The sequence below is a fragment of the Ursus maritimus genome, unplaced genomic scaffold, assembly GCF_017311325.1.
Source record: "Ursus maritimus isolate PB19 unplaced genomic scaffold, ASM1731132v1 scaffold_9, whole genome shotgun sequence".
Classification (NCBI taxonomy): domain Eukaryota; kingdom Metazoa; phylum Chordata; class Mammalia; order Carnivora; family Ursidae; genus Ursus; species Ursus maritimus.
The window spans coordinates 77,991,403-78,018,957 of record NW_024427107.1 but is presented as its reverse complement, the minus strand read 5'-3'; the positions used below and the strand labels follow the sequence as shown (position 1 = coordinate 78,018,957).

The following is a 27,555-nucleotide window of genomic DNA, read 5'->3' as shown; positions in this document are numbered from 1 at the left end:
CTCAGCAGAGCCTGAAAGCTCCCGAGCCCTCTGTTCTTACAGCAGTGGGTCACTGGACGTGCACTGGCAGACAGGCACGCTGGTCGGACGGGATAGGAAACTGGCAACACACCCAAGTACTGATGGAAATTGGATGGATGACAAAGAGGAGTCTCAAAGTGTTGGGACTGGACTTAAAAACAAATCCCGTTGACATGATCCGATGGCCACTGTGAAGAGAGAATGGTGCATCCTTACCTCACACCACACACAAGAATACGGATCCGAGATGTAAAATGTACCCCACTAGATTGTCCCTGGGAACTGATAGGCTGAGTGAAAATCGTACAGCCTGTGCATAGCCTGACCAGGAGTCTATGGAACGTGCTCTGTGTTCTTCTCCAGTGTATCAGAATTGGCTCGTACACCTCCCACATACTGTGGACCCTTCGACTGTGGCTCTTTTTTTTTTTTTTTAAAGATTGATTTGAGAGAGCGAGTACGTGAGCATGAGTGGAAGGGGCAGAGGGAGAGGAAGAGAGAATCCCAGTCAGGCTTTGTGCTGAGTGTGGAGCCTGATGCTGGGATCATGACTTGAGCCGACACCAAGAGTCGGACGCTGAACTGACTGAGCCCCCCAGACGCTCCTCACTGTAGCTCTTGAACAAATACGCTTGCCCAGGCTCTTCCGCCTTTAACTGGCTCTCCCCTACCAGGCTTTGTTGCTGTGGTGTCTGTTCAGCTTAGATCTTAGCTACCCAGTGTTCATGTTTCTAAGTGCATGATGCCTAAACTTTATTTTTAAAGTCTCTTCTGTCTTCCCCTAAAAGCTTCTGAAATCCCCAGAGCTTGCAGAAAGAGCATTTGGAAACTGGCTCCGCCAAGGGATGCCTGCTGATGAGCAGTTGGGTGTTGTCTTCAAGTTGCCTGACTCGGAACTAGGTTGGTCAGATCTCTAAGGAACCCCAGTGTCCACTAACATGAGTAGATTTTGTCAGTTCAGCCTCATTTAAAGGTACCGGTTGGAAAGAGGCTTGCACTCTGGGAATTTGTGCTAACCGTGTGAGCGTTCCCACCTTGCCTTGAGAATGCTAACGTGGGTGAGTCCGTAGAGCTGTGAGACATGGATGGACTTTTGTATTTACTAACTGCTACTTAAAATGGAACTCGCTGAAGGTGCTAACGATATTTGTCATTTTCATCAATATAGATGACAGTGAAGTTTCCTGGGTAAAACACACTCACTGTGCCACTGCGTTTGCACGGCTTGAGGAGGGGAAGCCAGCTGTGTTAATGCCTAGCCTCCTTGAATGACAGGTAAACCCCACGCCACGCTCATGCCATTTCATGCAGGCTTCCCTGCAGCCTGACCCTGGTAGCTGGCCGCCCGGGTCACCTGGGTGTGGCACTCTTCGGGAGAGCTGGTGCGGGTGGGGGTGGTTTCCACCGCACATAGGCCCTACCTAGTACGTTCTGGTCAGCAGGTTAGCCGGCTATCATTCATTCATTCATGTATTCATCTGTTCTTCCCGTGACCTCCCCGGGCTCCTGCTGTGCGGCCAGGCACCATGGGAGGTGTGGGGACTGAGGTGGCATGGGTGGCGGCCTCTGCCGTGGGAGCTTTTCCCTGTCCTGGGCCAGGGCCGTGTTACACAGTACAGGCCAGAGCCGCATCTTCCCGGGAGGGCTGAGCTGGAGAGGGGTCTTCAGGGACGTCATCTGAACACGTGTTGTGGGAGGCTGTGGCGGCGAGCTGGGGCTTTCTGGAGAATTCCCCAGAGGTTCTTACACTCCCGAGAGGAAATAGCTCGCACCTTTCTCTGCCACGAACCGTGTCCCGGAGGCCATCTCCCCCTGCTCTGGAAGAGTGGCTTGAGCCCGCCAGCGTTTTCCTATCCACTTTGAGCAGCGACTGATTTGGTTCCACAAAGAGGCAGTGATGTTGAGTTGGCCACATCTGGCCCAGTTGATTGATTCAAAATGTAATAGTGTAAAATGTAATGTTTCAGAATTTCTGGAGAAGACTTTTTCCCATTTAATAATAACCTTCAGAGTTTTCAGCTTTGACCTAGTCGACATTGGGGCTGGATCATTCTGTAGTGTGGGGGCCGTGCTGAACAGCATCCGGGCCCCCACCCACGTTGTAACAACTAGAAACGGGTCCAGACACTGGCTGTTGTCCTCCGAGGTGCAGAGCTCCCGGTGGAGAAGCAGTGTCTCAGAGCAGCTCGCAGTACCTAGTGTGGAGCTCGGCACCTGGTTTCTCGCTGGTGCCGAGATGGCCTCGGTGAGGCTGCCTTCTTTCAGGCGTGGGTGTCAGGACGGCGGCAGCCATGGGTAGGGCTGCCGGGATGGAGCTGGACAGCTGTGTGTTCATAACTACGTCACTAGGATTCTTAGAAAATGATGACTCTCATTCCTGCCCCCAGAACCCCAGGTCATCAGTGTGGGCTTTGAAAACCTGTCTGCCATAAAAATATCCATCTTATTTGGTGGAAAAAGGCATTTATTAAAATCATGGACCCTATCTTGGTATAAGATTGACAGGTTGACAAATGGATTTCTTTTCCATTTCTTAGGACAGGGATTACTCCCAAGGTAAGGAGGGAGTGGGAACAGCAGGTGTTGGTAATTGCTAATGCTGGGCGATTTGGGGTTTTTTAAAACAGTTTTGTTTACTTTCTATGTTAGAAGTAGTTTCATAACATTTTCTAAAAAGATTGAGGTTAGGAACCCTGGTTGTTTTTTGTTTTTGTTTTTTTGTTTTTTGTTGTTTTGAGAGAGAGAGAGTGCGCGTGAGTGTGGGGGGCGGGGGGGTGGGGCAGAGGCAGAGGGAGAATCTCAAGCAGGCTCGATCTCGTGACCCTGAGATCATGGCCTGAGCTGACCCCAAGAGTCAGATGCTCAACTGACTGAGCCACCCGGGTGCCCACAAAGCCCTGATTTTAATATAACAGCAAAGCTGTCATATGGTAGGGGACACTTGGAAAATTTGAAAGCAGTCTCGAGGACGGGGATCGTCCCTGTGAAGTGTAGCAGCACTGGGGGGCGTGAGGCACACACATGCAGGCAGGACATGGGCTCGCGGGCCCCAACGACACTCCCGTTGCGGCAGGAAGGGGCCGTGAGGGAGCCCTGCAATGGTGACGTGGTGAGGGAAGGACTCGACCTCAAGAGAGAGTAGACCTCAAGGGAGAGCAGCCGGCCTCGCCCAAGGCTGGGGCCCCGCCAGCGCCTCCACGGCTCCCAGAGCAGGCGCTCAGTGTGAAAGCCGCCCTTGGTTGGTCATCGGTTCTGGGGGAAAATGGAGGAGGAGGTAATTAAGAGCATCTTTGGTTAAGTGAATATTAACTAGAAATATTGTTAATTAAACCGGTTGTTGAAAATCTCTGGTAAGATTTCAACTCCCAGACCTACCTTAAAATAGGATGGGAACACCATTGGGTGATTTTTAGGGTCCCTTCTTCTACCGCATGTCAGATTGAAGAGAAACCCAGTGCCCGGAGGTCTGCGTCCAGCAGAGCACATGGGTAGAGCTGCATCCTTGGTCTGATCTTGCATTTTCCTAAAACCTGTCTAAGGGGAAATTTCTAGTTAGATGCAAGGCAGCAGACATTTTATTGTGGTGTGTTCCCCCGGGTAGAGAATGCATCACAAAGCCAGTCGAGGGACCAGGACGGTGGGAACGTAGGACTGGGGTCAGGAGTTCCACACCACTAGGAATGGCGTGTGTGGGTCGGGAGTCTGTGAGCCCTAGACGGGATATTTGGAGTTTGCGATGCAGGTACTTTTCTCCTGGAGAGGGGCTGTAACCTGCCGAGGTCAAAGTGCACCGCTGTAGACAGCCCACAGCATGCATTCAGCTGCCTTAGGTGGACTTGGAACACCCCCCCCCTTCAGGTGGGCAAGTTACCCCATCCCTGCTCTACCCACCTCCCCGCTTTCCACTCCTAGGCAGCATCTCTGTGCCTTTATCCAGCCTCCCTGCCTCCCCAGCTTCTCCATCCCCACTCCCAGGAGGCTGGTGATTCTTGCTGATTCTTGCTGTCTCAAGAGCAGAAGCCGAGCTCTCCTCTGCTGCCTGCCCCTTCTTGTCCTGTCTTTACCCTGCCCCAGGATTAGATCCATACAAGAAGATGGGTCTCCAGGAATCAGGGTCTGTTTTCTCCGCAGCTGACCCAGAGTCAGCACCAGAGAGCTGCGGCGGTCTGAGGTCGGGGTCTCCAAGGTGGCCGAGGACCAGTCCGTGGAGCGCCTGGACAGCCAGGGGTGGGAGGCCACACGGCGGCCGCCCCCGACTGACTCTCTGCCGGGGTTGTTTTCCTCTTTTGCAGATCAACCAGTCACTCGATGGGGAGCAACGGTGGACCTCCTTTTTGTGTCACCTTCCCACCTCTCTGTAGCAAGAAACATAACTTCAGCACCTCTTCAATAATAATGATGAAACTGGTATTAACTGAATGGCAATTATGGATTTTTAACTCTAATTCACAGTAAACCAGCAAGCCATATGTTTAAAATCCAACCAAAAATCATTTTGTTTTGCTGCGTGTCTCGCCCGATTGTGAGAAGTTGCGAGATCTCTGTACAAAGAGGGATATAAGCATTACTTGCCGGAGGAACACAGCTGAAGCAGAAAGAGAAGGCGTCCTAATTTATCCTTAAAGTTACATGATAGTATTATTTATATAGGTAGAGGAAATATATATATATATATATACACATATATATATGTTTTTGGTGGTAATGAGAATGGCCCCGCAGAACGCCGACTCGGAATCTATGCAAGTTCAGGAGCTGCCTGTGCCCCTGCCGGACCTGCAGAAGCCCGGAAGCGCGGACACCCACGATGAGACCATCAGCGAGGGGTCCATAGACCGGATCCCCGTGCGCCTGTGGGTCATGCACGGGGCCGTGATGTTTGGCAGGGAGTTCTGTTACGCCATGGAGACGGCGTTGGTCACGCCGATCCTCTTGCAGATTGGTAAGTGCTGTCCGCGCCTCTGCCTGGTCCTTAGCACTGAGCGTCGGCGTTCGCGGTGTGAACACACGAGCGGACATCACGCGGAGTTCGTCACGTGCGCTGGAAAGTGTCGGGAGCCCTGGGAACCAGCATCCTGGTCTTTGCTCTCCTGCACCTACTCTAAACTGGGGCGGGGGGGCGGCGGGGGGGCCTTGGGTGTCGACGAGGAAGTACCTGTTTTGGCAAGGTGGTAGTTGAGCTCTTGAGTGTGTGCAGTCAGCTTTGATACATTCTAATCCCGGCGTGCCCGTCTCTCCTGAGGTACCGGCCCTGCTACTGCCTCGTGGACACGGTCACCAGCTGTATCCTCCTGGGGCAGGCCAGGGAACCTCCCTGACTCTCCCTCAGTTTCCTTCCCGAGAAGGGGAGGGTGATGGCAGAAGATTTGCTTGGAACGAATCCTGGCCGAGAAAACCCTGAATAACGTGGTTTTTTGTTACCAGCTCCTTGTTGTTGACGACTTAAATCTGAGTTTCGTGTGGACTTTAGGTAGCTGAGTAATGGGCATTTCCAGAAATACTGGACTTCGTGGAGTTACTCAGTCAGCATTATGCATCCCCGTACGGAAGACACACACGTCCCCTCCGGATTACCACTGGGGTGCCTTAGGCCCGGTGCATTTTGCCGGTGTCTTGTTTTCCCTGGTGTCTAAGGAAGTTTTAAAATCTTCTGTTTCATTCCAGAATATTCCACATGTGCGTATAGTATCTGCTTATCTTGGTTGTTTTAGGAATGTTTCTTCTCCAAACACGGCGTTTCCTGTTCAGTGAGCGCTCACTGCTCCGTGGATCCGTTAGTGAGGTGCAGCGATCTGAAAATCGTAGCCTTGCCTTCAGTGATGAATGGCGCCATCACCGGAGAGTAGACTTCATTGCTCACCTCGGTGGTGGCAGGTGTCTGAAAGTGCCGTTTGTGCTTGTGATGATTTCAGATCGCAGGAGTTACGGGACGCACCCCTGCATCTTAGCGCATTCGTGTGTTCTCTCCGTACCGAGATTACTGTCAAGCCACACATGTTTCTCTTGGTAATCCCGTGCTTTATTTTTCATCTTTACAAACGTCCTGAGAAGATTTCACGAGACCTCAGGCAAGGTTGAGCTTTTCAGGAGAGTTGGGGACGGTGGAGCGTGAGTGATGTAGGTCAGCGCTGTTCTTCATCTCCGTACTTGTCACCTCTGCATGTCCGCTCTTCACGGTCCGTGCCCAGGCAGGTGCGCCGGGGCACCGAGCATCTCTGCTCGGGCTGCTTCCCGCTGGCGGGGGAGGTGGGGAGTGACCCGGGCAGCGAGAGCCACTTCACAGCTCACAGTGCTGCACACCCTCCAAGGGGGACACCCTCCTCGTGCGGGGGGCTCTGGGGTGACAGTGTGGAGAGCGAGCAGAGGGCACTCGGGGACACAGGGCCTTGGCAAGTTTCAGAAACGAAGACTGGCTTTGTGGCCAGACCTCAGGGAGTCCCGCAGCTGTTAATTTTCCCAGACGTTTATTTTTTCGGTCCCTTCAACATGGAAGGACTTGGGTTTGGCACCACAGTTGAGGCCCTCACAATAGCAGTCGTGACTGTAAGTTAGAAGTGGAGCGCCGTTTTCCAGTTTCCAGACCACCTCGTAGTTTTGGTAACAAATACAAAATTCAGAAGCTCTGATGATGGAGAAGTAGGTTTTTCTAGAAGGACAGAGTTGGGAGCTGTTATTCCCAAATTTTCTTTGTGATAGGTTATATGTATTAATGGTGTAAAACCCTGGCACTAACAGCTCCTTGGAATGTTTCATTTTATAGGTTATGAGTCTCAGTTTCTATGCAACTTAGCACATTTCCTTGTTTGGGTTTGAGTATTTAATGTACTACATGAGACTAGTATCAGTTTTGGATAATGTGGGATAATCACGAGTATTTTACTATAAAACGTAAATGCCTGTGCTGTGTGCTGCCGGCAGCTTTGGAAAGTCGTGGGTGTGTCTGCTGCGTGCAGAGCTGTACAGGTGCTGTCGGGAGTAGGGGTGGGTGCTGACCCCCTACAGGGCGGGCGCTGGCTCAGGAGGAGAGCAGGGCTGGGGGCGGGGTGTGCACGGTAGAGGACTGGTTCTTCATGGGGTGGGCTTGCACCGAGTCCAGAAACAGAAGGCCCAGTTTCCTCCCCGGGGATGTGCTTCGCACTCAGGGGCGATGGAGCAATCAGAGTTTCCTGTGATTGGAGTCTGACTTTCTTAGAGAAGCCGTCTGCCGTGCCCGGAGGCGTGGTGTTTATCACTGCGTTTTGTGTATCAGTACTTAATGAAGCTGCTTTGAAACAATAACGTTCTTCAGTTCGGTGCTCCTGATTCACGTCTGCAGGACCTGCTTGTGTAACTGGCTCAGTCAAGGCCGGGTGTGTTTTCATCACCCCAACGGGCCCCCTGCTGACCCCTCACATCCGAGGGCACGGAGCTGGGATCCGAGGAGGTGCTCACCTTGTGTGTGTGTTGAAGTGACTTGTTGACAGGCTTTCCCCACCTGCCGTCTCCACCTGTGAGGCCTGGCCGCTTGTGTGTGTGGCGTTCCGGTGAAACCGCAGGGCACGCAGGGGAGAAGCCTTTAAGAACTAGGTGTTACTGTCAGCACCTTTCTTTACCCAAAATGGAGTCTCCTCGTGGCCCTAGGATGTCCTGGGTACGCCTGCTTCAGTTGGGAGCCCGCTAGGATTGAGTAGGGACCAAACGTCTCCAGTGGCCCAGTAGACCTGCTGGGGAGGGAAAGGGGCATCGTGAAACTTGGGCAGCGTCTGGCTGCACTTTGAGCTTCTGCATACTTGGCGGTAAGCTGTTTTGTTGTCCTGACAGGTGGAAGCAGTGGGCTTTGCCACAGCCTTGCCCAGTCTGTGGTCCTGACGTCATCCATTAACACGGGGGCTGTTTCTTTGTCCCTGCTGTGGCTCCTGGGCTGTGTGCCACGCAGAGCTGATCCTTGTCGGGCAATCTCAGCTTCTGTCCCCCCAGCCCTTTGCACGGGTCTCTAACCTGAGCCTGGCCCTCCCTCCATCTGGCCTTGCAGGTCCGTGGTGTTGGAGGACCCTAGTGAATCACAGGGCTGGCGACTCTGGATACAGGAGGAAGACATGGTGCCCACAGCTCAGAGGTGGCTGGGCTCAGAGGACAGACTGAGTGCAGGGGCCTCCAGGGGAATAGCGATCCCAAAGCCTATGGGAATTTTTACTGGGGTCCCTAACACAGCATGGAGGCGGGAGAGCTCGTCCCTTCCCTGCTGGCTGCCCACTGAGCAGAAGTCCGGGTTGGTAAAGAACGGAGAGTTCTTGCCATCTCTGGGGAGCCGTGCCCCATCAGGGGGACCCCAGAGCCTGCCTCAGCAGCCAGCAGCTGCCCTGATTCGCTGAGTCTCCCCGTCTCGGGCACCCTGAGCGACCTTCCTGGGTCTTCCAGGATTGACATGATACTGTGGCTGACCGGAGACTAGTGGCTTCTTTCTGTTTGGTTGAAACAGTTACTTCGTCGTGCATCGGTAGACTCTCTGGAGCTTCCGGAAGTCAGCCAGGGGGGTGCGCTTGGCAGATGTTGGGCGCTTCGGGAGACCGTCCCACCAGGACTTGGATCCTCTCTCGGGAGAGGCTCCCGTGGCCCGGTCTGGGACCAGGCAGCCTGCTGTATACGCTCTAACTCTGCGGCCACGTTTTAGGTTCATTAAGCAGTGACAGTGGGGACCCGTATTGCGGTCCCCTTCCCAGGGCACGGATCTGTAGGTCAGCTGGGCCTGGGGGTGGTGGTGCCCGGGTTTTGCAGGTTCCAGTGGAAGACGGTGTCAAGAGTCTTCCTGGCCAACCTGTGAGCTGAGTGGGAGTGACTGTGTGAGCCAGCAGATGGGGGGCTTCCAACTGGGCCAGTCACCTGGTGCATTTGCCACCGCACCGTGGATCTCCAGCAGGTGACAAGCCAGGTAACTTCTGTGCTTCCGAGAACCTCATATTCTCTTCCTGGCTCCTGATACGGTGGAGTGCGGTGCTCTGTTCTGGTGCTGGGCCCCACAGCTATAGCTGCAGCTTCGTCTTTTCTCTTCTCTTCTCTTTTCTCTTTTCTTTTCTTTTCTTTCTCTCTCCCTCCCTCCCTCTCCCTCCCTCCCTTTATTTCCTTCCTTTCTTTTCTTTTTTCTTTCTTCTTTTTTTCTTAGATTTTTTTATTTATTTATCCAAGAAAGAGAGAGCGAGCCTGAGTGGGGAAGGGGTAGAGGGAGAGAGAATATCCAGGTAGACTCTGCGCTGAACAGGGAGCCCGACCCAGGGCTGCATCTCACGACACCAAGATCATGACCTGAGCTGAAACGAGTCAGACGCTTCACCGATTGCGCCTCCAGGCGCCCCATGCAGCTTTTTCTTCTTGTGCTGAAGGCGCTTTGTAGGCCCGCGGTGTCGAAACGCCCTGACCAGGACCCAGCCCACGTGTGGTATGCTGTGGAGGTCAGCTGGGCTGGCCTTTTGCAGTCCTCGGTTGGAGAAATTAGAAAAACAACAATAATTGCAGGATTTACTTTGTTTTATTCTGTAAATTCTGTTTGTTGTACTAGCGTGATCGAAGGAAGAGCCTGGATCTTTTAGTTGTCCTCCTACTTGTCGCTCTTAGCCATGCAGGTTGGTTTTTCTTTCCCAGTAAACTTGGGTCTTGGGGGTTTTATTTTGGTTGCACGCTGTCTCCTGTGATCCTCAGTCAGCAGCACGTGTGGTGACGAACAGACTTGGCGGGACTGGTCTGTTTCCATGCTTTGGGGACGACGGAGCCCATCTGTCTTCGTGTCGCTCTGGGAAGGACAGGGTCTGGCTGCCTCTGACCCTGGAGCTGAACTTTGCTGTCAGCTTGGGCCATTGCTCTGCGGGATCTGTTAGGGTGTTCCATTGCCAAACTGGTACAAGAGGTGAAAATTTTTGGTTAGTGCCAGTTTAAATACAAAAAGTCTAAATCATTTGTGGGGGGGGGGCACTCGAGTGAAGCGTGCACTCCCCGCACGCTTTAGGCAGATGTGCTTGGCCCAGGTAAGTGTCAAGAGCGCCATGGCACCCGGGGCCACCCTCCCCACGGGAAGCTCTTCCACAGGAAAGCTGTCATCCCTGCTTTACCTGGCCAGGTGGGGACCCGAAATCAGGTGTCTCGATCCCAAGTGACTGCCTCTTTTTCTGAAAGGAGCCTTTAGACTAGAAGCGAGCGTCATTTCTTGGGGCTGGAAAGGATGCTGGCAAGTTTGCCAGGCCCAGGAGGGGTCTGAGGAGGTGGAGGGACGGTGGTGGGGCCGTCCCCTTCCTTCCTGGCTGTGTGCCCCCGGCCTCTGGCTGGCTGTAGAGGGGCAGGACGTTGGCATGGAGGGGACACCCAGTGCTCTGTGGACGATGCCGCCAGCAGTCCCTGAACACTGTCCTTGGAGCAGGCCCAGCTTAGCCCAGAGCCCGCGCCCACCCTTCTGAACCCTCGCTCACAGGGGAAGTGGTCTTTAAAATTGAGTTTTCTTTAATTGGTAGCGTTTCTACCAAGGTCAGAATTCAGAAGTCCCAACTGTTCAGATGGTGAGATTTCCATCCGTCTCCTGCCCCCAACTTCCAGGTTCATCCCTAGAGGCAGCCAGTTTCTTGCACCTTTTTCTGGAGGTGGAAGACACAAGACAAGTGGCTTTGGGACTTATCGGTGTCCCCAGTAGCTGCTCCTGCAGAGCATCCGAAAGCGGATGAGGATCCCGACACCGGGTCAGAGTAGAAAGCCTGTCTGTGCTGGCATCTCTGGTCCCAACTCCGCCCCTGTGGCTTGTCCCCTGTGCCTTCAGAGTCCCTGCCAGCCCTTCCTCCTGTCCGAGCGGCTGTGCTTCTTGCGCACTGGACCCCCAGTCCCATTTATTGAACAGGTCAGCTTTTGGAGGAGACTGTTAAAACTGCGTTCTTAGGCCTCAGGCTCACAGATTGGGATAAAGGAGGTCAGAGTGGCACCTCCAAGTCCGGGTGTCAGCTTTTGTTTTGTTAGTGCCAAGGCGGCTTCAGCCCTTCTCCAGAGAGGACGCCTCCTGGGACCGCCCGCCTGGGTGGTCTGAGGGCAGAGGGGTGCCGCCTGGCCCCAGAGGGATCTGGCGGTAGTGAGCATCAAGTGGAAACGTGGGGTCAGTCTTCAAAGAAAGCCTGGGGAAGCAACTGCCTCCGAACCCTGAAGAGCCCTTTCTAAAGAGCAGACCCCGCTCCTGGGCCTGGTCCCATCCAGCACCCCTTCCTTGGGAAGGAGAAGTCTGTCCGCTCCCCACCCCGCCCCCAGTTTCCTCTTGGTTCAGGGTGTATCCTCCAGGGAAAAGGAAAGGAAAGCCAAGTAAAAGAAAAGAGGCCGTCTTGTTGTGGTCTCTCCGTTTGACTAACGGATGGGGACTGGGTTTATCTTTGTAAGATCCGGATTCGTGGGGAAGCTTAGACTTCAGCTTGCCGGCTTCATCCAGGGTGCAGGGTAAAGCTTGGGGGCATTTTGTGCGTGTCTGTTAACACAAAACCCAGACTTTCCCCCTTTCCATTGCAGCTTAATGTGAACCAGGGTTCCTAGGCTGTGGTGTGTTGTTACTTGAAGCTCACCTTTTCTTCCTGTGAGAGAAGCCTACCCAGCCTGAACAGCCTGCCTTAAAGAAAACATTCAAAGTCTAAGTGTCTTAAGCGCTCGTCACTTGGCCCCACTCCCTGGACTGTTCAGGGCGGGTGATGTTGCCGTCAGTGCTGGTAGGAGCCTCGCAGCGAATCCTCTGTAGGGTCCGTGCCCTCTGTCGGGTGGGGGGAGGTTGCTGGCCCGGCCCTCGCCCTGTGGCCGCTGCCTGCGGGTGCAGCTGACTGTCCGTGGCCGGCTGGAAGCCCGCAGGGCACAGCGCCTGTGAATACAGTCTCTGAGAATTGAGAAACAGGGTCACGCTGCGTCCGAACTGGAAGTGCTCCTGGTGACTCCGTGCGTGCGTGCGTGCGTGCATGAGCTCCCGAGGCGCTCCGCCTCTGAGCACAGGTAGCTCGCCGGCGCCCTCCTGGAGGGAGCGTGGGCATTGTCGACCAGGTGACCTGTTCTGAGGTCAAGTTAGCGCTTTTCCTGCAAGATGCCTCTCACTTGGAGCTTCCAAGCGGTGTGTTGATCTGGGCAGCAAGGGCTGTACGGGTTTCTGCAACTCACATGCTCTTGCCGCCTTTCTGGGAGTCCCCTTTGTGTACCGTGACGCCTGCCAAGGGGGTCCAGTGAAATCTTTGTATCCTGTCTGACGGTACTGGTACCTGAGGCCACTCCTCAGGCAGCATGAGGACCCTCAGTGTCACAGTGGCCAGGAAGCCCTGGGCAGTGTGTGGGACCCTCCCCTGCATGGAGGGGTCGTTGTCTTGGTCAGGAGCAGGTTGGAGTTTCTGGATTTTAATTCTGTGTTCCCCTCTCCGGGTTTTTCTCTAGCAGCTCAACAGCAGGCCGGGCGTGACTGCCCCCCCCTTCCCCCCTCCCCCCGCAGGTGGCTGGGACCCTTATCTAACACTTCTTCCCGGATCCGTGGAAACTGAGGCCGGACAAGCCTGGGGGAATTTTATCAGCAGACTCTCTTGGGTGGGTTTCCCCCAGGACCCACCCGTCCTTCCTGGCACTTGGCTCAGCCCTTGGTTTATCTTTGGTTGCTTGTCTGCAAGGCCCCAACGGGCAGGGGCAGGTCTGCCCTGTTCCCCACAGTCTCCTGGGTATTGTGCCCCACGTGTGCATCTAACATTAGGCCTGGTTTTGGGGGAGGCGTGCGCAGACTGCTTCCAGCTGGGCTGTGGGCAGGATCGTCCAGTGGTTGATGCTTCCCCGTGTAGGGAGCGCTGGGCTCGGTGCCTTCCCCTGCTGTGGGAGCTCCGAGAGTGAAGAGGCAGGTGTACCCAGCATTGCCTGCAGCGCGGGCTCTAGGCTGGTGGTACTGGGGGGGGGGTATGGTAAATGGCCAAAATGAGAGGGGCCCTCGAAGACATGTGTCTCAGTGAAACAGTCCAGATGCTAAAGGACCAATCCTGTATGATTCCACTTCTTTGAGGGACCCAGAGGAGTCAGGTTCGTAGAGACCCAAAGTGGAGTGGTGGGGGCTGGAGAGGGGAACGGGGAGTCAGTGTGTCACGGGGACAGTCTCAGTTGTACAAGGGAAAGTGTCCCGGGTGGACCTCGGTGATGGTTGTGCAACCACGTGAATGTATCTGATGTCCCTGAACTGTACATTTAAAAACGGTTGACGTGGCCAATTTTACGTTGTGTATATTTTACCACAGTTTTCAAAATGTGAAAAAAAATAGGATGGGCCCCCCAGAATATCCAGCTGAACACTGGATTTCCTGCTGACGCGAGACTAAGGAAGCCTGAAGGGTGCCACGTGGCCCGGGCTTGGAGACGGCTGCCGGGCCGCCCTCATCCAGTGGGACAGAGCTCCGCAGCCCGCGGGCGTGCCGTCCCAGCCTGCGTCCCGACCGGAGAGCCCACTGAGGTCAGGGGACCCTCGCTGCGGTCAGCATGGACTGTGGGGGACAGGCAGCGCGCCAGGAGGAGAGGCGCACATTTAGGCGGGAGTTGGGTCAAAATCTCCTGAATTTTGACCAAAATAATTGAAAAACTTCGTGTTAGACTGTTTTGTTTGGATTGGGAAGTCTGGATTTCCTTGTGTTTCAGATCATTGTATTTTAGAAACAATGAAATGTCAGCCGTAGTCCCTTTTCCCAAGGACTTACGAAGCCTGTTATTCTTGCCTCGGGCTCTGACTGAACACCTACCTGCCAGGTGCTGGGCACGGCGCCAGGTGCCGCAGCTAGGTTTCCAGGGGAGATGGAGACGGGGCATGTGACCAGGACAATTGGCTGGGTGAAGTCAGCGTGTGGGAGTCAGTGCGGACTGCTGGAGCCCTCGGTCCAAGGAGCAAGTGTGATTCCAGCTCAGGGAAGGCCTGCAGGGAGGTTATCGATCCAGTAAGCTGCCTTGAGGGCGTGCCTGTGCTGGGGGCCCTGCCAGGACCAGGGGGAAGGTTGTGATTGATGGTCTGGAGAAGCAAGATTAGGAAGGACAGTTAACAGTACCAATGGTGGCCGCTGTTGAAGGCGAGCATGGGAACAGCAACCAAGGCAGAAGGCTACCCACCTGGGCGCAGGAAGGGGACGGGAGGCTGTGTGCAGGAGGGGGGACGCTGGACTTCCCTGTCGTAAAGAGTAAGTTGATGTCAGTGAGTGAAGCCAGGATGAGTCAGCACGTCCTTGATTAAAGAAGACAGAAAAAATTATGTCAATTATTCCTGCAGAGAAAGATCATTTAACTGTACGATGAAAGCCAAGAATCAGTTAAATAAATTGTAACAAAATATTATGAATATGTGTTGAAGTGATTAGATAACCAGGCAGCCCAGACACCTGAGTGTGCGTTTGGGGTGACCTGTGGCACTCACGTGCTCCCCTCTCAGGTGAACACAACCGTGCGGCTTCCCGGCTCCTTCCAGAAGGGTGTTGTTCAAGGCAGAGTTCCAGAGGAATCACTGTAAATATTTAATATTTTCCTTGAACATGTATCAAAAATAAAATTGGAATCCCAGAAAGGTTTTTTAAGTGATAAATTTTAGAGCAAATGCTCTCTTAACTTTTCTTTTAAAAACAATTGGTATAGAACGTGTCCACGTGCAAAATATTTTCCAGATGATGGTAATTTTGTCATAAAAAAATCAACCATCTGGGTCTTAACATCCGCGCACGTAGACCCCATAGTGTGGCGGTGGGATTTGTGTCCGAGCGCAGCGCGGGTCGTCTGCCCTCCATTTAGATATGGAGGCGTCTTAACGCTTGTGAAAGGTTTTGGGAACATCACAGGGAGTAACTTTAAGAAAACTTCACCTTGGGGCGCCTGGGTGGCACAGCGGTTAAGCGTCTGCCTTCGGCTCAGGGCGTGATCCCAGCGTTGTGGGATCGAGCCCCACATCAGGCTCCTCCGCTATGAGCCTGCTTCTTCCTCTCCCACTCCCTCTGCTTGTGTTCCCTCTCTCGCTGGCTGTCTCTATCTCTGTCAAATAAATAAATAAAATCTTTAAAAAAAAAAAAAAAAGAAAACTTCACCTTATCATTGAGAATGTGGAGTAACTGTCAGAAGTACTGTACCTGCCAGTCTGGATGGGGTCACAAAATGGAAAACGGGGGACCTGGAAACCCGAGTTTGTTTGAGGTGGTTGGGGCTGGGCGAGGGGGCGAGTCCAGGTCGGGTGGACGGGCTTGGACGAGACCTGGGCCTGAGTTTCCCCACGGGAGCTGGGGGCAGAAAGTGGCCAGAGCCCTGGAGGGTTCTGTCAGCAGGAGGTGGGCTGGGCAGAGGGGCGGGGAAGTCTGCCCTTGCATCCGCTGGAACCAAGTTATGTTTTACTTGAAGTTCCTTTTAGACTTAACACCCGCTTACATTTTGCTGTCATTTAACAGCGTGACTAAGGAGATTTGCTGCCTGTTTTGATGGTAACTGTTTTGACCCAGCAGCACTTTTGTGCTGTGCCCCACACTCTTCCTCTTCCGCCAGCCCCGGAGGCCCGGGCTTGGAACACTTCCCCATTCTCACACCAAGCCCTGGGCAGCCTGCTGCCTGTAGCTCCTTCCTCACTCGTACAGACGCCCCGGGAGCTGTGCAGGGTTAGCGGAAGGCCTTAAGTTCCCCATGTTCTCTCACCTTGCCAGATCATGACAGCAAAGCAGAATTTAACCACAGCCCAGCCGAATTTGCAGGCTGTGTAGACACAGCAGTGTTGTGGGTTTGAGGGGCTGCTCTCTGCGTGTGACTCAACACTCAGGGTTTTTATTTTATTATATTTTAAAAGGATTTTATTTACTGAGAGAGAGCGCAAGCCAGGGGGAGGAGCAGAGGGAGAGGGAGAAGCAGACTCCCCGCTGAGCAGGGAGCCAGATGGGGGGCTCGATCCCAGGACCCTGGGATCTTGACCTGAGCCCAAGGCAGACGCTTCACCAACAGAGCCCTGTGACACTCAGGATTTGTAAATGGGGCTTCTGTGCCTCTGCTGTATCTCGCTTGTTCACCTCCGTGGAGAGGGGAGTGATGTCTGAGCAGAGGAGTGGACTTTGCTCTTGGTTGTCTCCTGAACCGTGTGGGGTGGGATCCTGGGCCTGGCGGCTCTCACCTCCACGGGCCGGTGAGCACAGCCTGCGTGTGCAGGTCCCCTGTGGCTCTGGGGAGGTGAGGCAGCACGAGCCCTCCTGTCCTCGGGGACGGCACACACTCTTCCAATGGCTAGTTCCTCGGCCACCACTAGGACAGCTGCTGGGGACTTAGCTGCCGGGAGGAAGCGTCTGAGCTGAGCCTGGTGTGGTAACTGGGCCAAGGAGTGCCAGCTTTCCCAGGTCACGAGGCCTGGGCAGCATGGAGGCCACTCAGGGAGGGTAGTCATCTCAGGCCCTAGTCATGGCCGTGTGTAGGGGAATTTTCTAGAGGCAGGCTGTCGGTCTGATCGGGACCGAGGGGTCAGATAGAGCCGGCATGTTCCCTGACTGCTTCTGGGAGCCTTTCATGGTGAACAGCAGGTGCTGGTGGGGAGCTCAGGCCCCATGGGATGCTGAGGGTGACAGCAGAAGGCGAATGTTACAATGGGGAGGGCCCTCACGCCAGAGCCTGCCTTCCACACCGGCCCGGGCCTCACCTGCTACCTTTCAGTCTCCCCAGAGGTCCTGGGCGAGGCCGTCTGGTTGGGCTGCCGTTTCCTTTGGTCCTTTTCTTCAAAGCAGGCTGCCTCCTGCTTGTACTGGGCCCAGCCGGCCTGAGGCTGCAGGGAGGCTGCTGGGGTGGGGGGTGCTGGGGAGCTGGGCCTGGACGGGTGGAGAGGGCTGCAGCGGGCAGGCTGGCCGTCCCCACCTCCCTGCCTGTGGGCTCGATGTGTGGGCCTGTGGCGATTGTGTGTGCCAGCAGCCGGCTGCGCTCCGTGACCTTGGGCTGCTTCTCAGCCTCCTCTGAGCTACAGGCTCTTCTTGCTTTTAAAACAACTGTTGAGAGCATCTTGTCTCCCCCGTCAGTCTCAACTATCCTTGTGTCTCGACCACCCGACTGTCTCTGTCGTCCCTCTGTCTGCACCGTCTGTCTCCGCCGTCTGTCTGTCTCCGCCTGGAGCAGCTGTAGCTTCTTTCAGGCAGCCCTCTCTGTTCTGCAGTCGAGGGGAGTGGCTCTGGGAGGTAGTGGACCCGCCTGGGCGCCCCCCCGGAGCAGTTGCCCACCGGAGTGCCTGGTCCCCGTCGTCCACTGGTTGCCTGCACGGCATCACCACCTCACCGTTCTTCTGCCAGTTTCTGCCAGGAAATAAGGAAAGTGCCAACGTCCACGTTGCTTGGGCCTGGGACTTCTCAGGCGTCTGACCTCACCAGGAAGAAGAGGTTGTGGAGCCCCAGGGAGGGGCCCATGCGGTCTGTGATGGAACATCTAAGAACGTGCTCAGGGGTGAGTGGCTCCAGAGGAGGGCTTGGCTTCAGCCCTGCTCCGCTAGGCTCGCCGCTGGCCTTTCTCGCCGTCGTCAGGACCCCTGCCTGGGAGCTGCCCTCAGCCGTGTCTGTCCGTGACTCGAGGTCTGTCCTGTAGGTGTGTGGGCCCCGCCAGCGAGTGCCAGGCACCTGAGGTCTTTCCACGGGCCTTCCGGATGAAGGGCTGGGTGCTTGCTGGGGACCCATGTTCTCTTCGGGCACGTGTAGCTTATGGGATCTTTCTGGTCCAGAAATCGAGGGTTGTGCTTCCCACCTCCCAGGGAGGCTGACTTCAAGAAGTGGGCTATGACCTGCACTGTGTGGATGGCCAGTGAGCAGGCTTTCACATGCCGTTTCCTGAGAGCAAACGGACGCCCAGAGAACTTTCTTTTGATCATCTAATTGAGCTATTGGGTTGTCCCCCCAATGCTTTAAACTCCCCACCTACCGAAAGCTTGACAGCGCTGCAGCCCCTGTGACGGAGGGAGGGAGGCTCGTGTGTGGAGCAGCCCACGTGCCAGGGGCTGAGCTGTGCGCGCATGTCTTCTTGTTGAATTTTTTCACCTCTGTCAGTGTGTCCACGTTACACGTGGGCCAGGGTGTTCAAGGCCAAGTGCTTCGCTGGCCTCAGGCTGCAGAGCCCACATGGCCCTCTGGTGCTCCGTGGGACCCCGCCCATCTCCTGGGCCTGGAGGCTGCTTGCACCCCTGTGTGCTGGAAAGACTGCTGCAGTCTGGGTCACGGGGCCACCATCTAGTGGGACGCGTGCTGCTCATTCCTCTCTCCCAGAGGTTTGTTGAGGGCTTTCTGTGGCAGGCAGTGGAAATGCTCTGCCGTCGAGAAGCTCACACTCCAGCAGACGGTAAAAACAACTGAGCAGGCCGTGTCGAGATGGTGATTGGTGCTGTGGTGGGAACATCTGAATGATGAAGGGAGCCGTCCCTGCAAAGATGGGGTGGGGGGCATCCATGCAGGGGCTAGGGCAGGGTCTCTAGCTAGACGTGAGCTTAGGAACAGAAGGTGGGGGGTGGGGTCGCTGGAGCCTGGGAAGGGGGGGGCTGGTGTGGAGCCGGCCCTGCTGGTGGGTAGGGTAGGACCTCGTAGGCCAGGTGTTGGGAGCTGTGGGAGCTTGTAAGTCCAAGACATCCACGCATTTAGGGTCTTAGAAGCCTGCTGGCCGCGAACTGGCAGGTGGTGGGAAGACATGGGAAAGCGGGACAGTTGGGGAAGTCTGTTGTACTCAAACCCCTGCCTGTCAAAGTGCAGCTGTTCGAGGGCACAGAGGAGCTGGAGGCACTAGGAAAAAGGCGGGGGGGGGGGTGAGTGGTTGGGGCAGGAGGCCCTGGGGGGTGCAGTGTGGGGGAAGGGCCCACAGTGCTGAACTCGGGTCCTTGGAGTGGGAGGTGACTTCTGGGCTTCCATCAGCGTGATTGGGTGGATGGTGGCCTTTTCTACAAGTTAGGAGACCCCCAAGCGGGTTTGGATTTGGAGCTGCAATCAGGATATAGGTTCTGCACATGTTGAATTTGAAGAATCTTTATCCTCCTCCAAGGCCTGGGTTCTCTTGGTGGGCAGCTGTTGGCTTCTGGAAGCCGCGTGGCTGTGAGAGGTGACTGCAACTTGCAGCCATCCTGACCCAGGAGCTTAGGCCTGGCCGTGGGATTAGCCATGCATTTTATGCGCTTGAGGAAGCTTCTGGAATGTTAGGACTAGCGCCTTGTGATGCCTTGTGCCGCTAAGGTGACATGGCGCTGGTGTCGCGAAGATGCTTGTCGCAGTGTGTATTTTCGAGCTGTAAGGTGGGTGGGTGGTGCTGGTGGTTGGGCTGAGAGCAGCTGGTGCTCCAGCTGGTTCCGGGAAGGAAGGAGCCCGCAGTAGCTGGCGCCAGGGCAGTGGGAGGTTTGCGCCCTGGCTTTCCAGAGGCTCAGTGACCCACCAAGTACATCCAGCCGGACTGCTGAGTCTCCTCCTCCTTTAGAATGGGACCTGCACCCCCAGCGGTGTGGGGCTGGTGGGGGCTGTGCATGTTGGTTCCCTGGAAACAGCCCAGCTTGCAGGCCAACACAGGGGCTGGGGAGTGCTTGTTTACCAGGAGAAAGACCATTCAGAAGCCACCAGAATTCAGTGCCCCTCGGTAAGTTTGAAGGACACCATTTCCAAACTGCCTCTGTCCAAAATAGCTCCTTCTGATGTGGCACAGTGAGCCCCAGAGAGCCACTTGGGCAAACTTGTTTATCTTTGACCCACAGGGAACATGAACCAACTGACCACTTGCTCCTCTGTCCCTGACCTCGAGGGCACCTGCCCCCCCCCCCCACGGCCCGCCCAGGTTGGGGGCTGCACCTTCTGGGTATCTGAGCCGCTCTTTAGCCCCAAGATGAAGGATAACACATGGGAGCACAGCCCGGGTGCTGGGGACGCCTCGGAGAGCAGCCCAGCTGGCAGTGGGCTTCTGGACCTCTGGGAAGGGCTTGTGTGCACCCACACGGGGCCTGTCCCTCCTCACCTGAAAATGCCAGATGCTGCTCCCTCTCTTCTTCATCCCACTCCCTACCTTCCTGTGGCTCTGGGGTTCTAGAACATTCCATGCAGATGAAGGAGTGCCCATCCCCCTCTGCCCAGTGTAGACCCTCCCTGTGTGTGGGGGTCCCTTTCCTCTCTGGGGCCATCGCTCTTAGCCGGTGGCTTCCGCCCAGTGCTGCAGGCCCAGTGGCTGTCTCTGGGGGTGTCCTTGGCCCTCACCAGGGTTCCCCACAGGGCTCGTCGATGTACGTTCATCAGAGGTCACTCAAGGCTGGTGGGCATTTCTCACAGAGAGCTCGTTCTCATGAGTTAAGCGTTATCATGGAATTCTTGTCTCAGAATACAAACATATCTTGATGTGGAAGGCTTTGTCTATTGAAAGAAAGAATGTACGTTCCTATTCCCGGTTCAGATCTTTTGTTAAACATTTATAGGCCACTTTCCCGGTCCCCTGGCTCCCCTCCCCCCACAAATACCAGTTTATCAAAAAAGTCGTCGCATTGAATGGGAGCTGCCGCGCGTGACCAGCGTGGTGGCCGCTGCCTGTGACCTCACACGGCCCTCCGACGATGCTGACACACTGAGCATTTCCTGTGAACGGGGAGCCTTCCTGGTCCCACCATTGTTGTTCAGCGTCTGCCTGGGAGAAAACAGAAATTATTTACTACAGGCGGCGTGGTGTTTGTGGAGAGCCGTGCTGGGAAATGCGCTGGTGGAGGTGTCCCAGCGGCGGCCTCGCGGCGGTGGGGAGACTGGCTCGCTCGCGCCTGGGGCTGCCTGGGGGACGGGATGGGAAATGCTGATGCTTCTCGCCAATGGGCTGGCCCAGGAAAGCCGTTGCCCCTTGCCACTTCCTCCGTGCCCAGCTTGGGGTGGGGGGCGCCCCAGTCGTCCCCTTGCCAAGGCCACTTAGTGGGGGCGCACGAGGCTTCCTGCTGGGCCCCAAGTGCCGTGCAGCCAGGGGGTTCACTGGGGAGGACTGGGGGGAGCATCACTGAGCTGGCACCGCCGCGGGTCCTGTTGGCTTCTCCCACGCACTCCCGGCTGCCTTGGCTCTGTGGGCCCCTCTGTAGACACTTTTCTCAAGGGGTGGACACTTGCAGGGGCCCACTTGGAGCGGACAGATGGGAAAGGAAACCTGGGAGCTGCTGGGCCTAGTGAGTCTTCTCTGAGGATGTGCGACGGGGCAGGATCCAGCCCAGTCCTCCCACCCCAAGTGTTCAGATCGTGAAAAACTGGCAGAGGCTTGTGAGGATAGAGGGCTGCCACCCAGGCGTGTCTTGAGGAGCTCACCCTGGGTATTGATTGGACGGGGGGATGAGTTCGTGGGGGTCGGAGAGAAGGTGGGAGGCCTGACGGGTTGGCAGCACAGGAAGGGGGGGCAGAGCTGTGCTGGGGGAGGTGGGGAGTCCAGGTGGACAGGGAGGCTGGGGGGTTCACGTGCAGAGCATGAGGCCACCCCATTGGGAAGAGAGCCCCGCTGGAGTGAGGCATGCCAGCCACGGCCGGGTGCGGGGGATACAGGGTGGGGCTCCTGGGACGGCTGCTCAACATCGCCTCCATCCGGCACATGGTTTGCGTGCCCGCTGTATGCCAGGCACGATGCCAGCACTCTGCCCTTATGGCGCTTGGGCTGAGTGGAACACACAAGGACCAGCTTTGTTGGCAAGTCGGTGACACTGGTGGCCCGCGAGAGGGCAGACCTGGGAGGGCTTTGGGGTAGGCCAGACCGCCAGGGGTGGAGGGTGAACGCAAGGTAGGGGCGGGGAGAAGCTTGTTTGGGGATTGGCGCCGTAGGGGGAGGATGACCTGCCACAGAGCGGTGCGTTTTATCTAGGCTGGGGCGAGAGGGCAGCCGGCACCGTGCAGGTCCCAGGTGCTCTGTAGGGCTGCTGGGTGGCTCACCCCCAGCCTGTTGTCTCTCAGGGAATAGAGCCTCCAGGGCATGTGCCATGCTCCGTGTCTTGACCTCCACTTTGCCGAGGCCTCCGCTTTGCCAAGGCCAGCCGGCGCTCTGTGCGACTACCCAGGCTTGGGGTGAGTTGCTGACCCCTGTCCCTGTGGTTGGTTTCCTCATGTATTTCTAAGATCGGGGGTTTGAATCACATGACCGTTTGGTTTCGGTCATGTGCCTGTTCTTAGAAAGGAGTGGCACCTTCCCAGTGTTCTTCTCCCCTTGTAGTGGTGCTGCGGGCCAGAGTCCGTCTGGGCATCTACGGGACATGGCCCAAGCGGGGCTCCCACAAGCCCCCACATGTGTCCCGGTGCTCCTGCGTGGCAAGGCCGCCTTGAGCAAACCTAGGGCAGGAAGCAGCCATTGGGGCGGGCCGGCGTGTGGTCTGTGCAGAGGCAGACGGATGAACTCGGCTGGCTCTGGGAGTCCACGCTGAGCGGGCCGGGCTCCTACTGTGCAGGGTCTCCTGCCCCCGGGTGCTGGAACGTGCTGGAAACACCATCAGCTCCTGTGCAGAGCACGGGGGCACCAGGGCACCCAGGAGCATGCACACCACTTCCCCAGCTCACCCACCGTCATCCTGTCCTGGACTGGAGCGGGAGCCGCAGCGTGAGCATGCCGTTGGGCTCAGTCGCTACCACCGCGCATTTTCTGGGCATCCATTGGGCATGGGGAGCTGTCCGGGGCCGTGCTGGGCTTCTGCCCATGCTGCTGGCCCTTTCCTGGAGGGACAGGAAGCCCTGTTTTCCAGAGGGCCTCTCCAGCTGAGGCCACGTGTCTCAGGAGCGTTTTCATGCAGTGTCCTCTCTGCCTGTTAGCGCCATGGGCCTGGGTACTGGAGTTGATGCCCGTGAGCATGTGCGCCCACCGTTCAGGACCCGCCAGTGGGGCGTGCACACCCATCTACAGTCGCTGGGTGGCTGCGTCGTGGTGCCCAGAGGGTGCTCCTTGTCACGCATGTGTGCTGGAGCTCTGCACCTGCCTCATTCTGCCCTCTGCATCCGAACCTGGCTTCCTGCCCCAAGGCCCCCACGCCCTGCAGGAGCAGCTGGTCGCGGAGCTGGTCGCCGAGGCCTCGGGGTGTTGAGAGACTCCAGTGTGGGGCAGCTGCTGGCCCTCTGGTTGGCCGTGGAGCCCGTGGCACACAGGAGACCTGAGCACTGGATGTGCCCAGCAGGGTCCTCAGTGGGGCCCAGCAGCAGGAGGATGTGGGCTCTGGTGACAGAGTGCCGGGTTCAAGCGTCGGAGCGTCCCTCACCATCTGTACAGGCAAGTCTCCTCTCTGCGCGTTCGGTCCCTCGCCAGTAGGACGGGTACAGTGGTGCTCAGCTCTCTGGCTGCCTGTGAGGATCAGTGACTGTGCTCTGGAAATTATCTCGCGAGGTTTTCCTCGTCGGGGACATCGAGAGAAGCTGGAAGATGGGGTGGCCTGGTGACCGCAGGGCATTGGGAGCTGTCCCCTCGGCCGGTAGTTCCTGAGCACCTGCTGGAGATGCGGGAGGGCACAGAGCACGCCTCGTCCCTTTCTTCACAGAGCTTCCCATGTGGTAAAGCAGGCCAGGAGAGGTGGTGGGAGTATGGGGTGCGGTAAAGGCCTTACTCTGGGCCTCACGGAGGTGAGCAAGGATCGAGTGAAATGATCGTCGGCATTATTCATTTTGAAAACCAAGCAGAAGCTAGGGCACAGTAGCTCCCACCGGAACAGCTTCCTGCCGTTACCAGAAATTGTGGGCCGAATATAAAAGCAGCTCCTTGAAGCCCGTGGAGAACAATAGAAACCAGAAGAGGGGAGTGGTGCTGGGCAAGTTTGCATCATTTTATCACCTTTAGCCTGAACGTGGGCAGCTACGATGGCTGGATATGTGCTCTGTTACTGGAAGGACCCAAGGACAAAGTTTGGGGCAGAGTTTGAGTCAGGGGAACCCCATATCCTGGGACATCTCTGCTCCGATCTCTGGCTTTTTTTTTTTTTAATTTCATTTTTCCATTTTTTAAAAAATTTTTAAAAAGATTTTATTTATTTGAGATAGGGAGAGTCGAGTGAGAGCACAAGCAGGGGGAGTGACAGGCAGAGGGAGAAGCAGGCTCCTCACTGAGCAGGGACCCCGATGTGGGGCTCAGTCTCAGGACCTTGAGGTCATGACCTGAGCTGAAGGGAGACACCCAACCGACTGAGCCACCCAGGCACCTTATTTATCCATTTTAGAGAGAGAGCGCAAGCTAAGGCAGGGGGAGGAGCAGAGGGGGAAGGAATCTTAGGCAGACTCAGCAATGAGCATGGAGCCTGCCGCAGGGCTCCATCCCACGACCCTGAGATCATGACCTGAGCCGAAGCCAAGAGTCGGATGCTCAACCGACTGAGCCACCCAGGCGCCCCTCTGGCTGCTTTTGAAATGTCGATTTATGGGCCAGATTTTAAGCAGCTGAGCTAAAAGCTAAAAGAATGGAACAGATTTCTGCGGGCTCCTGTTGCAGGGGAGAGTTTTGTGTTTGAGTCTAGCCAAGTTACTTGTTAAAATGAGAATATCAACACTCTTCAAAGGAATATAGCAGAATGTAGTCTTTACAACATATCATTTATAATGTGTAGGGTACAGCTTAGTATTATTCGAGTTAAAAAACAGGGAAGATGAAAATGTGACCCTTAGTCCAGAGAAGAGGCAGCAGTGGTGACTCACCCCAGGGTGGTGGTAACTGGTAGGAATCGTCAGGTGTGTGTAAGTATGCTCATGACGTGAAGGAAAACATGCTCATATTGGGAGGTAGGAGGTCTCAACAGACAGAAACAACTGAAGAAGAAGTACCAAATGGAAATTCTAGAACTGAGAAATGTAATGTCTGAGAAGATTAGAGGAGATGGGGGATGACAGAAGAAAGACGCAGCTCACTGAAGGCTTGGTTGGCAGAAAGATGGAAGATCAGAGGACAAAGATGGAGACCAGAAAGGGACGGGGCCTCGGGACGCCGTCGCCCGTGTCAGTGGGTCTGACGCACCTGTGATTGGGGTCCCGGAGGAGAGGAGCTAGAGGAGGGGGCGTGAACAATTTGGAGTACTACCTGAAAATCTCCCTCGTGTGCCAAAAGACGTGTGTGTATGGCTTCATGGAGCTCAGTGGAGTCCAAGCAGGAGAAAGAAAAAGAAAACTTCACTGAGGTTCATCATAGTCAAACTGCTAAAAACCAACAAGAAAGAGAAAATCTTGAAAGCACCCGGAGGAAAGGAAGACATTTCACATCTCCAGTCACATGAAATGTCACCGCCTTCTCTGCAGAAACAGGAATACAGCCTCACAGCTCCAGAGGGCGGTGAGGGAGGAGTTAACCCAGAGTTCTTTATCCAGCAAACATATCCTTTAAGAATAAAAGTGAAAGAGATTTTAGTTAAAATCAAGAGCATTTGCCATCAGCAGATTGCTGTAAGAAATGCTGAAGAAACTAAAGATGGTTCTTCGGGCAGAGGACGTGATACCATGTGAACACTCGGGTCTTCGGGAAGGAAGGAAGAAATGATTAAATGGGAGGTAAAAATAAAAGGAGTTTTCCTTTTAAGTCCCTTAAACGTATGACTGTTTAAAGCAAAGACCGGAGCCCAGAACGGGGTTCATGCTGTCTGTAAATGTGATGCGTGTCCCACGTGTGGCGTGAGGAGGCTCGTGGGCAAAGACACAGACACTGGCAGGGTTCTTAGTTGCTAGGCTTCTCATCCACTAGACTGAAAAGTTGGTGTGTAATGAAATCTCTTCAGCAGCCACTTACAAAATAATAGTAAAAAGCCAATATATAAATTGAAAGGAATGCAAGACAGTGTTGCGTTAACTTGGCCAAAAGCAGCAGGAACAAGAGGTGCGGAGAAACTGGGAGGGACAGGGAAAGCGGACAGGAGCGTGGCATGGAAGGAGTCCCGCTCCGCAGAAGCGGACACGGTGCCGGGGAGCAGGGTCAGCAGCAGGGGTGAAGGAGAGCCGCTGAGGTGCTGAGAGCGACACTCTTAGAATGTGACGCAGCGGCCTGGAAATGGATGGCTCAAGATGGGTCGTGCGAGGAGGAGGTCCGCGTGTGGGGCGCTGAGCATATCTGCCTCAGACACCGCGGACCTCAGGTGGAGACGGGCACTGCCGGCCAGAAAGGGAGCAGCTCACAGGGTGAAAGGTCAGTGGCGAGGCGCAAGCACGGGGATGTGTGCTCCTGACAAACGGCTCAAAGACGAGGACAAGCAGAATTCAGGGTTTCGCTGCCACACCCCCACGGCAGGCCCCACAGGTCCCGGGCGGTCATGTGTGCTGATCCCCCGGCACCTGGACCAACGGTGTGGGCATGGCCTGAGCCCTGAGCCATGGTGAGGTCAAGCCGGGAGGCGTGCTTGTGGCTGGGAGGGTGCAGGGGGCGTGCGGCGCTGGGATGAGTCAGTTCATCTCACTGGAGAGTGGGGGCTTGTCGGGAACCCGGCGTCTTGGGTGGGTTTGGTAGCACGGGGTGGGTCGGTGCCGGCCTGGCAGGTGAGCGCGTTCCAGGGATGGAGCGGGCCAGCCGCAGCCCAGGGCTGGACCAGAGGGGGTTCACGGGCTGGCCTCTGCAGCCCAAGGACGGGTTCACAGAGGGTTGGCGGGGGGGTCTTCTCGCTGGCCCCATAGGTGCGTCTCAGGATTTGGTGTTGTTGAACAAACGTGAGCCCCTCCGTGGGTCCCACACCACGCAGGGACAAACCAACCAGTGACCACCGTCGGGAATGTACAGTCTTGAGGGAGCCCGTACAGGTGGTTCAGGAGGTGTGGAAACAGAGCAGCAGTGGTGCCTGGGTGATTGGGGAGGCCTCCCCGGGGAGGGGTGCCCCCCCCGGGAGCTGCAGCAGGAGACCGGCAGCAAGGCCAGGCCCAGAGAGAGGGCAGGCGTGTGTGAGCTCTGCAGGGAGCCACCTGCCTCCAGGTCAGTGTTTCTTCGTGAAGTTGTGCCATGTTAACCACCCCAGCAAAAGTAAGAGTCCGTGTCCCCGGGGGAGTAAGAACGCTTTCTGTTCTTTCGGGGATGGTGACCATGCTGCACGTGTGGCATAGTTTTGCTGGCGGACCTTTCTGAGGCCCGCGGTGCCGGGCATGGGCTCCTGCACCAGGGCACCACGGGCCTGGCCTGGGCGGCTGATGCTCGCCCCTCTCCCTGCCTTTGATGAGGAAAGGCGAGGCCCCAGGCCTGCCGGAGAAGCCGTAGCACATCACAGGAACATACGCAGCAAACCGCTCATGTCCCGAGTCTGCTGACTGCAGCAGGAGCACGGTTCATCCTTCCGAAGGTTCTGTGTGGTGTAGAGGCCGCGTGCGGGAGGGTTTTCGTGGGCACATCTGCGATGATGCCGCAGGGTGCTTTCCTCTGCCAGACAAGTGTGGCTCCAGTGGCGCACCCCAGCACCCCATTTCCCAGTGCCCGTGGCAGTGCAGAGCGGTAGCTGGGGGATCGCGGCGTGCCGGGGGATCGCTGGCGTGCCGGGGCACTGTCATTGTCTGAGTAAACTTTTCACGGAGGTAGGACACAGAGAGGTGCACAACGGCAGCCTGCAGCAGGGTGACTGGTCACCAGGGATCCCAGTCCAGATCAAGAAGAGAACACACCAGCCCCGAAGCCCCCTCCCCT

The 27,555-nt window shown here is 56.0% G+C and overlaps 1 protein-coding gene and 1 long non-coding RNA gene across 3 annotated transcripts in view; one reads left to right on the top strand and one right to left on the bottom strand.

Moving 5' to 3' along the window:
- Positions 1-819: 819 nt before the first annotated feature.
- The window catches only part of SLC45A4 (solute carrier family 45 member 4), a 35,874-nt gene continuing 9,138 nt past the window's right edge, over positions 820-27,555 (top strand). Inside the window, exons 1-3 of one of the 2 annotated variants that reach the window (XR_005833671.1) lie at positions 820-921; positions 1,190-1,296; positions 4,314-4,963. Coding sequence is in view for 1 of the 2 variants with exons in the window: in XM_040625835.1 (XP_040481769.1) it covers positions 4,711-4,963 (253 nt within the window). In the remaining variant the exon portion in view is untranslated. The remainder of the gene's footprint in view (positions 922-1,189; positions 1,297-4,313; positions 4,964-27,555) is intronic. The other variant, XM_040625835.1, reaches the window with a different exon arrangement.
- LOC121101696 lies at positions 9,505-15,816 on the bottom strand. The gene is made up of 2 exons (XR_005833672.1): positions 13,752-15,816; positions 9,505-9,886 (listed from the first exon to the last, which is right to left on the bottom strand). It is a non-coding gene; the product is annotated as an uncharacterized LOC121101696 (long non-coding RNA).